At 33.9% G+C, this 12659-nt stretch overlaps 1 protein-coding gene across 30 annotated transcripts in view; it reads right to left on the bottom strand.

The window, feature by feature from the left end:
• Positions 1 to 12659, bottom strand: part of ADGRL3 (adhesion G protein-coupled receptor L3) — an 864507-nt gene that overhangs the window by 324230 nt on the left and 527618 nt on the right. For 26 of the 30 annotated variants that reach the window (XM_021939122.2, XM_031664067.1, XM_021939135.2 and 23 more), the window contains 2 exons: positions 8026 to 8040; positions 5104 to 5904 (listed from right to left, as the gene is read on the bottom strand). In XM_021939122.2, coding sequence (XP_021794814.2) covers positions 5104 to 5904; positions 8026 to 8040 — 816 coding nt within the window. The remainder of the gene's footprint in view (positions 1 to 5103; positions 5905 to 8025; positions 8041 to 12659) is intronic. The other 4 variants (XM_031664069.1, XM_031664055.1, XM_031664063.1 and 1 more) reach the window with 1 other exon arrangement.

Genomic DNA, 12659 nt, shown 5'->3' with positions numbered 1-12659 from the left:
GTATGGAAATAGCTCAAATGCCCATCAATCAATGAGTGGATTAAAAAAAAAAAACTGTGATATAAATATATAGAATGGAACACTACTCAGGCATAAAAAAAGAATGAATTGGCCGGGCGCGGTGGCTCAAGCCTGTAATCCCAGCACTTTGGGAGGCCGAGACGGGTGGATCACGAGGTCAGGAGATCGAGACCATCCTGGCGAACACGGTGAAACCCCGTCTCTACTAAAAAATACAAAAAAAAAAACTAGCCGGGCGAGATGGCGGGCGCCTGTAGTCCCAGTTACTTGGGAGGCTGAGGCAGGAGAATGGTGTAAACCCGGGAGGCGGAGCTTGCAGTGAGCTGAGATCCGGCCACTGCACTCCAGCCCGGGCGACAGAGCGAGACTCTGTCTCAAAAAAAAAAAAAAAAAAAAAGAATGAATTAATGGCATTCTTAGCAACATGGATGGACTTGGAGACTATTATTCTAAGTGAAGTAACTCGGGAATGGGAAACATACGTTCTCACAAGTGGGAGCTAAGCTATGAGAATGCAAAGGCATAAGAATGATACAGTGGACTTTGGGGACTTGGAGGAAAGTGTGGGAGGGGATGAGGGATAAAAGACTACAAATTGGGTTCAGTGTATACTGCTTGGGTGAAGGGTGTACCAAAATCTCACAAATGACCACTAAAAAACTTACTCATGTAAACAAATACCACCTGTTCCTCAAAAACTTATGGAAGTAATAAGAAAAAAAAAAAAAAAGATAAAAAGACTGAAAAAAAAAAAAGACCCTTATAAAAACAAATCATTTGATTTCATGGTTGAAGAGTAGATACAATTTTTAGAGTACAAATACATCATGTTTAACTTGTAATACAAACTACAAATGATGCTTGTATCTAGAGGTGCTAACATCTGGGCAATTTTGGAATAAGTTATATGAACTGAAGTACTTTAAAAGGGCCTTCATTTAGAAAACATGGATAAAAATGGTCCTTGTAGGGTTGGTGCAAATTTATTAGGTTGTTACTGTATTGTGCCTATTACATACATTTTCTCATTAAAAGAAAACAATAGTCTTGTGAGGTTGGAGTTATTTTTTTCATTTTATAGTCTGAGTAAATCAAGATTGAAGACTGAACAACCTGCCCAGAGTCAAACAAGAGACAGAGAGAATTCAAACCTACATCCTTCTGATTCCCAAGCTCATGTTCAGAAGCCTATGCTACCTATGTGTAAGCATCACCAAGTGTCACCAAAGGATCTTTATATACCCAAGAGAAGCATATTTGCCTTTTAGTTTTCAACACCAGATCTTTTTACAAGAGATATAAAACATAGAAACCCCTTTACATAAAAACTTCAAAAGAATGAATTTTCATTGATTAGAATACAGTTAAAATCATCGCAAAAAGATTTAGCCTGCTACCAACAGATGGTAATGACAAATACACTTTTGGTTGATAGATTTAGGATTAGTTTTTGACTCTAACATATCTGTAATAAGTTGAGGGTTTCTGTACATAGACACATAGGACCCGAAATAAAATGGCAATAAAAATTCACTAAAGGCAATTTCTTTGGGGGAAAAAAAAAAAAAGTCACTGTAACTTACTAAACAAAAATACCCAGCTGAAACTGTTTGTATGAAATAAGAAAAGGCTCTACTAATGTTAATTGAAATTTTCCTATCAGCACACATCATGCATAAAATTTATTTCTATACATATTCTTTCCACCCTTAAACTGCAATAAGTCCATGCTAAAGCACTAGCTTTTCAATTTGAGCATTCATGCATGAAAATTGATAGTTTTTTTGTGATTATATTGACAAATTTAAAGGGTGAAATTTCACTATTTGTAAAACAGACAAAGTCTTAATTGTCATTGTTCAAAAGGAATGAAAATTCAATCTCCTGACTTAAGTTAGGAATTCATTTTAAAAGCTGAAGTCTATCACTTCTTAATGTTTGCTACTTCAATAGCATCCTTTTATTTATTTATTTATTTATTTTTTTGAGATGGAATCTCGCTTTGTCACCCAGGCTGGAGGGCAGTGGCGCAACCTCCGCTCCCTGCAACCTCCGCCTCCCAGGTTCAAGCGATTCTCCTGCCTCAGCCTCCCTAGAAGCTGGGATTACAGGCGCCCACCAGCTTGCCAGGCTATTTTTTTTTGTATTTTTAGTGGAGACGGAGTTTCATCATGTTGGCCAGGCTAGGTTTTTGAACTCCTGACTTCAAGTCATCCGCCCACCTCGCCCTCCCAAAGTGCTGGGATTACAGGTGAAAGCCACCTCGCCCAGACTTCAATAGCATCCTTTTAACAAATAATGGGCACTAGTACATGAGGGAGAGACGGCCCATATTTTAACTCCCATAAACAGACAAACACATACATTTTAAAAAATTAAATGAAGGTGTAATTTTCCTTATGTTCACAATTACAATAACTCATTCTCTTACTCCCTCCATATATGTGTACATATATATGGAGGGGGATATGTACATATACATAGATGGGAATATGTATATACATATGGAGGGGGATACATGAATATATTAATATATAAACATATAACCACCATATGAATATGTATACTAATACACATGTGACTATACATGTATACATATATATATAGTACACACAAAAAGCATAGTCATATAAGTGCATGAGTATATATATTCATATGTTTATTATATGCTAAAATTGTGTGTATGCTAAAAATATTTTTGGCAAGTTTTTAAACACATGGGATTCTGGTACCATCTTATTCTTTAAGGATAACTTAATAAAACCGAGTTAAGAACTTGCTTTAGTTTATCATATCAGAACCTGAAATGGTAATTAATTATAACCTATCTGTTACTCTAAATAAAAATAAGGTATGATCTTTTAAATAAATAAAATTTGAATTATGTTATTGCCTCTTATTCACTGATTAACTAAAAAAAGTGTTATTATTTATTATTCCTTTGAGATATTAGAAATCACTTCCTGTTCTAGTTAAGAGTCAAAAAAGGCTAAGAACCATCCATAACAAAGTTTTCACTACCAAATATAAATTTTAGTTTAAGAATATCATGACTATGAAAGGAGTGTCTTCCCAGATACTCTAGATAATGGATTATTGATTGGGTTTTAAACTGTAGAATGCAGTGGTTTAAAAAACAAACAAAAAACCTTACCTGTACAGCGGTGAGTCAGATAATAGAGTTGGTCTAGGAGATGTTGTTGAGGACTTAGGTGAAATTGCTTTTGTTGCTATTGCATATTTAGTCTTTTCTTTCCGTAAAAGCCAATTCAACATAATATCAGCATTGCTGATTGTGGAAACAAGTGCTGTCACTCTGACTGAAGCCTCTCCATGATTAGAGAAAATACTAAAAAATAATTTGTCATCCTATCTGAATAAGAAGTGAAAAGCCATTCATTCATTCATTCATTCATTCATTCCACAAGAGTGATTGAGCCTTCTTATATATATGCAATGTATTATACTAGAGTCAGAGAAGACAGAAATAATGGTAAGAGAAAAATACAATAAAAGAAAGGGTAAGGCAAAGCCATTGACCATAAAAAACTTAGGATCTAGTTCAGTAAAAAGATATGCATATACTGGACTAAGAGGAATGTCGTGCTAATAAAAGAGTAGTTCAACACATAATGCAGAAAATATGAAATATTAACAGGATTACATTTTATTTTAGCAAAGGTTTTGTGCACGTCACTATATAAAGAACTAACCTGCTGAAAATGAGAAATGCCCTTCAAAGAAGGAGTGCTAAAAATTGGAGTTGAGCAAAACAAAGGAAAGTCAATTCCCTGTAGTTACACATTTTTAAAGCTGAATGGCAAAAATAATTTAATTTTTGAATTGCTATATTACTGTCAAAATTCGGACACCCCTATCTTAGTTTTCCATTATACTTTATCTTGGGGAAGACTATTATGACTAGTTGATATGGTTTGGCTCTGGAGCCGTACCCAAATCTCATCTTGAATTGTAATCCCCGTATCCCCACATGTGGAGGGCAGGACCTGGTGGGAGGTGATTGAATCATGGGGGCAGTTTTCCCCGTGCTGTTCTTGTGATAGTAAGTTCTCATGAAATCTGAGCGCTTTATAACAGAGTCTTCCCCTTTTCGCTTGTTCATTCTCTTTTGCCTGCTGCCATGTAAGACATGCCTTTGCTTCCCTCTCACCTTCTGCTATGATTGTAAGTTTCCTGAGGCTTCCTCAGACATGCAGAACTGTGAATCAAGTAAACCTCTTTCTTTTATAAATTATCCAGTCTTGTTTATGTCTTCATAGTAGTGTGAGAATGGACTAATATGCTAGCTAAAAATTTTAACCTTTAAATTAAGATAATTGTGTTGAGTACATAAAAATGAAAAAAATTAAAGCTATTTATGATTGTCTTTAAACAACATTAAAAGGAAATGGTATGTTTTTAATGGAAAAAGGGCGCTTGTAAAGAATTGCAATTAAAACTATAAAAAATTCCAATGTCTTATAAAAATCAAGATATTTTTTCCCGTACTTATCAGTTATGAACATTTTTCTCAATATACCAATTAAGTTCATTCAGACACAGGCACACTCAAACTGACAACTTTCCCAAAAGGGGAGGTCATATATGATGCTCTCTGTGAGGTGAATACATTGGTGCAGGCTCCTGAAACATAGTATCAAGTTAACCCTTTGACATGTTCCAAGTAGACAGCACTTCAGTGGGCATTTCACAATTAATTAGACAGGCTGGCATTCTATTTCAGCAATGGTTTTGTGCAGTTCACTACACAAAGAACTAACCTGCTGAAAATAACAAACACCCTTCAAAGAAGAAGAGCTAAAGACTGGAGTTGAGCAGAACAAAGGAGAGTCTACTTTTCGTAGTTACAAATTTTTACAGCTGAAAGTGATCAGCAGCAACCTTCTTTAGATGCAAAGACAAAGAACAATTTTCAGGTACACAGGCCAGAAGACCACAAAGAAAGTTAAAAAAAAACAAAAACAAAAACAAACAAACAAACAAAAAACCAACATAAAATGAACTTGCTGAGAACAAACTGTAAATATTTCCCCAAAGAGTACCATAAAAGGTTGAACTTACCTGATCTACTATCCAGCGGTCCAAAATCCAAAGAATATTTCACGACATGATAGTTATTCCATACATAAAGCAGGTTGTCCCTGGGGTTGTAATCCACAGCTGCAATGTACTGGTATGAATTGGGAAAGGGTACATCCACCAAACTATCCTTGCTTTGGTCAGTGTTGTAAATGTAGTCAATCTTATTTCCAGTGGCCTCATTGTCATCATCCTCATATACAGATTTGACCACATACAGAATTCCACAAATCATAAAGGCATTGGAAGCTGACCTTTTATCATATGCAGTATCCCATGTTCCTTCGATCCGTAGGGTGTAAGGGTTCAACTGACTAATGACAATTTTACCGTTGTTTTGTTCTGTTGCATAGATTACCCATAGCCCATTCTCATCTACTGCCAGGTCTATGTCAGATTTGCCTCCCCATCGGTAAGGGGAGGTATCATGGTAATTGGCATTTGCTATGATAGCCTCTCCACTCTTTATCCTAGTCCGCAAATCAAACTTTACTATGTTCCTGGTGCGCTCTTTGTTGAAGAACAAAGCTCCATCATACACTACAAATCCTGTGCCATCCACCCTATGAGGGAGCTTGTAGGTTGTAGTTGGTCTTCCAGCAATGAAGTCATCCTTGGATGAATACTCAGTCAGGGTATCAGTTCTGTAGGGAGTCCAGGGCATATAATAAATCTTGTCAGATGCCTGCAGAGGGTCTTTACACCACGCCCCAGATTGGTGGTCAGACTCAAACAAATGTTCACTCTGGTATACTCCTTTTAGTAGTCCAGGACAAAGAAAAACTGTTGGAAGGGAAACAGTTAAAATAAATAAATACATTAATTTCATATTTTGTTATTTAGTCTTATTTTTCACCAAATGGAATGCAACTCTAACAGGAGATACCCAACATCACTTATTTTGCTGCATTCTTTTAAGAACACAAAGTATTCTTCCACATTAATTTTGGCTTCATTTCAAAATCATTTTGATTTCGATAACTGAAAAATATCTAGCCTTTTTGTGAGTAGCTGTGCCTTCCTGTGATTGTTACCTTTGTAAACACGCCACAATATTTTTGGAAATATATATTAGATGTGACATATGTCTACATATTCTATAGACATATAAGAAACACAAATGTTTATACACAATACTTTTAATAGTTCACTGAAGAACATATTTCAAAACAAAAATTATTGTTTCCATTCTGATGAAATTAGCCATTCAGTAGTTATCATTAAGAAACAGATGAATATCCCATAGTAATTTTTTAATAAAGGAAAAGAAAAGCCCTGTAATACAGGCCACTGAATCTTTTAGCAAAAAAGCTCTCAAAGTTGCTACAACACACACAGAGCATGCAACCCACACAATTAAAAATGAGTGATGGATGGATACTGGAAGGAAAAGAGAAAGGAAGAAAAAGAAAGGAAAGAAGGAATAAGGAAAGAAGAAAAGGTGAAAGGTTACAGAAAAGAACCCAAGATCTAGATTTTAATCAGTTAAAAATGTCCTGTTAAATACAGTAGTATTGGAACTTAAAAACATGTACCTTTTACTGTTACATGAAAAGAGCATTAAAACCCAAGATTACTTGCTATAATATTTTGCTGCTCATACTTCAGAATGAAAATGGCTAGGAATCATCTGATTCACTTGATTTTTGTATGATTCAGTAGCATATCATGTGAATGGTGGTAAGAAAGCCTGGCTGATTCATCTGCAGTGAAGGGGCTATAAAGCAATGTTTCCCAAAGGTTGGTCCTTGAATCACGTGTTTCAAGTGGCATAGCTAGATGTTACACAGAAAGAAAAAAGGGATCCTTACCCACATGTGTTTAAGAAATGTTATATTAAATATAACTGTAGCAGAGATTCTAATAGCATAGGTACATTCGTGAATCTCCAAGGTGGAAGTGGGAAGGGTGAGCAAATTTCACACACTAATTGGATCATGGCACCTTTATTATAGAGCTTCTCTGGAGTATAGAGTTCCACTGAACCTACTATGGGAAACACTGCTCTAATATATTTGCAAAGCAAATACACTGAAAAATAATCATGCAGTCTACTGTTATGTTTGGAATGATTAGAAGTGTACTGGGTGAAAAAATTAGAAAATCACCGTAATTTGGACTTTGACCCTTTTTTAAATGATTAAAGTAGTATTATTTTGGCATTAGTGATTAGCTTTTAAACAGCAACTATAAGCATAGATGCAATGGAAAACAATCTAAGATGAAACTCGGGTAGATTATGGAGATTATCGAAAAGAAAAGTACATTACTAAAATGCCTAAAGTTTTACTTTTAGAGAAATAAGAAGTTTGGGAACAGGCTAACTACCAAAATCTTCCATAGCAAGGACAGAGGGCCATCATCAATATACAATCCATAATAATATTGATTATAAGAATTTCATATGCTTGCTATAATTATAAAGGATAGGTATCCATTGTTATCAAAACTGTATATAATCTTTATGCTAAAATTAATAATCATCCTTGATGACTAAAGTAATTTACTTTAGGTGGTTCGGAAAACTATTTCCCTTTTCTCCCAATAGTTAAAAATTAATGGAATAGGGAAACCATGCCAGAGCTATGAAAAATTGTCTAGTATAGAAACAAAAACAAATTAAAGCAACTACTATTCATCACCATGAGTTGGATTTCTAACTACTCAAAAATAAAGGGGAATAAAATACACTGTGGAAACTTTTATACTACTAAACTCTTCTTAGATAAAAGAAGCTGACACTTGTCAGTAATACAGATTAAAGTGAAGTTGAGCAGCAGAAGTAGTAGATAAATTTTCATAAAATAGATAAGAATTAATAACAAAATTATTTTAACTAAATGTTAAACTGTTAAATAACTTAGCCTATAAATAGTATATAATTTATGAAAGGTATTTAATTACCTTTTTGTTCCACTTCTATTGGAGAGAGAGAAGTAAAGAGAGAAAGGAGAAAAGAGAATAGATTAATGGTACGGTATTGGCCAAGCACTTTTTATTCACCTCTTCCAAACTGAAAGTAAATAATTTATTTCACTCATACTTGCTTTATTGAACATTATATGTTTTAATAAACTCATCTCTCTAATACAGTTATTTAAAAATAATATTATATTCTTTAAAATATATTATAAACTTTGAGAAAAAGGGTAAAAATTAATCAAACTATGATTAAATAAACACACCATTCCAAATTACAGACATAGGAAATGCAATATTCATAATAAGAACACAAATATTTCCATTTGAAAGGCAGGTCAATAGTTACACAAAGAAAGCTTTCAAATACTTTGACTAGTCTCACTTATAAATATTATAGTCTATACCACTATTTCACATAATAGTTATGTTTTCTATGCATTTCAAAGAATTTGTTCAGAAGAACTACTCGGCAACTCATTTCCTAAGGCCTAAGATTTCCTGTAGCTTGTCAGTCTTATGAGAAATGCACATCATGCGACTACACATTAATGTGGAATGCTCTTACCCTAAATAAATTGATTTGGAATCCTTATTGAAGAAACTTTTCTCCCTGCCACTCAGTAATATTTGATATTACTGTGGAAAAAATATTGTGTTTCAGAAAAATATGTTATCAGAAGGTTTAGAAAAATAATGAGCCACTGGCTCTGGTCATTTCTGAAATTCTTAACAGAGTCAACACACACTTATAAAAATAGAGATCCTCAAACATGTTATGTTTATACATTTCAAATTAAATTCCATAATTATTTTTAAGGTATTGACCAATATAAGTCATTAAAAAATTTGGAAAATTGTTAACATATTCACAAACTCAGCAAGCAGCATCTCTTTATCTTATAAACATTTTGTTTCACCAAAGACAATGTGCTATATTCTAACATGAAAAGAGGGACCAATAAGAAAAAAGAGGAGAATGTCAGGGAAGAATAGTTCACAACACAAACTTCAAAAAATCACAGATTTCAAGTGATATAAAACTAAAGCAATTTCAGTGGAAGAGATGAACTCAGATATTATGCACAATAAATAAATGTAAAACTCTAGTAAGATTTCAAAAACAAGTGAGAAATACTGTTTGGGATAATTACATTTGGGTGATATCTTTATACTTTGATCTAAGCTTGCATGTTTCCAGTTATTGTCAAATCCACACTTGTTTCTCTCCAACGACTTTTTTGAAGCCTCAATATCATGTTGCAAAGTGATACTAAGCAGTGATATTCCTCAATCTCACCAAGGAAAAACTGGCATATATCAAAAGTTCTGCTTAGAAAGTTGCAAATAAGGTTATCAAATTTTAGATCCTTCATCTCACTAATAAATACTATTATGTTTTAAATAATTTCAACTTTTATTTTAGAATCAGGGGTACAGGTACAGGTTTGTTACATGGATATATAATGTGATGCTGAGGTTTGGGGTACGATTGATCCCATCACCCAGGTAGTGAGCATAGTACCTAACAGTAAATTTTTCAACCCTTGCCCCCCTCCTTCCCTCTCTACAAATATTATTTTTAATGATATTTTTTGGCTGCTTTTAAAAACTCTATTATATTGTCATAATTTATCATCATCCTCAATTAATCTTTATTGAGTAACTCCAGGGTTTACTGGACCATATGTCTCAAATAGGCTAATACAGGCATCTCAAGCCTTATCTGAGATGCACTTCATGCTTATACCAGAATAATAACAAACCTGTGTTCAGACTGACAACTAGAAGAAGCATAACTAAGCACCTTAACAAATTGCATAATTGATAGTCTCCAACGTGTAGATTTGAGGCCCATTATAATGAAGGCTGAGGTTGGGGATAGAAAGTCATATTAGAGTTGATATTTTTCAACTACTAGCCTACAAAGAAGTTTTCAGAACTAATTTTGTTCCTTGAAATAGCCTTAGATAGAGATATATTTCTGATAAATACACATGCAGAGAGAGTTTTACATTCTAAAACACAGAAATGCACGCTCATGGAAATTTAGTCTTCTTTCACATAAAACTCATACACAATCTTATTTTTGAGTGGAACTATCCTAACTTCTTTGTGAGTTTTATTTATCTCTTCAACAAATATTTAATGGGGAAGGAAGGCTGTGTGACAAAAAAGTATTGGCAATGGTATCTGTTATATTCTTCAAATATTATCTTACACTTTAATGGAAATTTTTATTTTTTGAAGAGTTTTAACCTCTATTAACTCAACTGCCATTTAGTAAAATTTTGGTTTTGATTCTCTGGTCCTGTTTAATATCACAGACACTGGCATAAGCTGTACAATAAGTAAAGCTTGCCTCTGTTGATTGCTGGTTACTCAAAATGAAGATTTATTAGGCTGTTGTGCTTTGGAGAAAATTATTATGATCTTGCCCATGTCATGACTGGCTGTAGCTCATTTATCATTTATTTGATATTTTCAAGACTGAAGTAAAATAGTCCTATAATTTAAGTTGAAACAAGTGCATACAAATCATATTCCCATAACAAAAACTGGCAAGACAACATAATTTGTCATTGAAAAGCTTAGTAACACTAAGGATTGGCCAGTCATTACCTATCATTTAATTCTGATTCTAGAAGCTTCCCTACACTGAATAAATAATCAAATTACATGAATACAAGAAACAAGCACACTACTACATCCTGCATAACCACATAATAAATACTCAGTGAATAGCTCTTGAATTAAACACATAATCCAAATAACACTGAATAATTTTGCTTCTTGATATTTAAAGCATGTTGTAGAAAGAAAAAGTGATGAAATAGAATCTGCATTCACTATATAAAATCATATTGCAATGCATTATCTGCATAATGTCTGTATATTTTAATAGGTGGGGAGGAAAGTAAAATTTATAAGCAATTTATATCTCTAACCCATTAAATGTAAAACTGGAGAGCAAAAGAAGAAAAAGTATATGGGTGGTATTGTGGGTTATACTGGCAAAAAACATTTGTTGCTATGAAACAGCCTGCAATGATCTAAAAACACAGGCCTAAAATACTCTCTTCCCTCCTCTCTGTAATAAGATAATAAATAAATGAATTGCATGATGACAACTGTGTGAGGGCCTTTTTCAGGATCTCTTGTTTTTTAGTCTAGTCCAATATCCTGAATTCTGGCATAGCTGTCATTGTTCATTTCCAAAAGTTTTTGAAACTAGTTTGTCTCCTTTTCTCTCTACACTTTTAATTTCCAAACTATTTTTACTGTGCATTCAGCCTCTATAAATCTGTTTATATATTTCCTTAAAGTGATTTCATCGTTATCCTTTGTCAAACTTAATGTCATAAGCTATATCCTGTGGTTAGAGTAAATGACAAATTCAATTAAGGAAAATTTTATTCTGTATCAAAGAAAGAAACAGGTAAAAATGACTAGTAAATTTTCCTCTATATTTTCCAAGGGTTCATAAAATAGATACAATATATAGTTATGCTACTGTTTTGAAAAATAAGATATCTGTTCAGCCATTTCTGAATCATATGCAATACCTTTGAATTGCATTGTTTAATTAGAAAAGGCATGGATCAGAGAGCATATGTATGTATTGCCAAGCTTTTTAAAATTACATCACAAAATAGAGAGAAATAAATTTGTTGCATGCCAAAAAATGTTAATGCCATAACTAAGAATTATGAACTTGTATTCAATTCTAATATTTAAATTATCTTTTCTTTTAAACTACAAAAATCATAGAACACATTTTCTATTTGCAATGTAGAATGTTACAACCCAATAATGCCCCTATATTTCTGTAATCTATAAGGAAAAAGACACTTATAGGGGACATAACATGATAATAAAATATTAAATATTATAAACATTTTTTTTCATTGCAATGTAATAGTATTGTTAACAGAACAATTGTCCTTATTACATTTGGTTTAGACTATTAAAATACACTTGGGTACCCTTATCACATCCCAGCGGGGCAGTTGGGATATGGCAGAAAGGCAAACTAAGAAAGTAATAAAAAAATCACAACCAGTTACCTATAAGTTGCATAATCAAAAGCTCACAATAACACAGGTTGAGCATCTCAGATCTAAAAATCTGAAATAAAAAATGTTCCAGGCTGGGCATGGTGGCTCACGCCTATAATCCCAGCACTTTGGGAGGCCAAGGTGGGTGGATCACAGGAGTTTGGGAGTTCGAGACCAGCCTAGCCAACATGGTGAAACCCCAGCTCTATTAAAAATACAAAAATTAGCTGGGCGTGGTGACCCATGTCTGTAATCCCAGCAACTCCAGGGGCTGAGGCAGGAGAATCACTTGAACTCACTTGAACCCAAAAGGCAGAGGTTGCAGAGAACCAACATCGCACCACTGCACTCCAACCCAGGTGACAGAGTAAGACTCCATCTCCAAAAAAAATAAAAAATGTTCCAGTGAGTATCTCCTTTGAGCATCATGTTTTCAGATTTTGGAGCATTTCGGTTCTCCAAAGGCCACTGCACCCAACCTTAAGTAGACATTTAAGTGCAGGCATTCTCATTATCCCAACTTTTCAAATGAGGAAACTGAGGAACAAATATCATGGCTCT

This window comes from Papio anubis, chromosome 3 (assembly GCF_008728515.1).
Source record: "Papio anubis isolate 15944 chromosome 3, Panubis1.0, whole genome shotgun sequence".
NCBI classification, from domain to species: Eukaryota; Metazoa; Chordata; class Mammalia; order Primates; family Cercopithecidae; genus Papio; species Papio anubis.
This window is presented reverse-complemented; position numbering and strand designations above follow the sequence as displayed.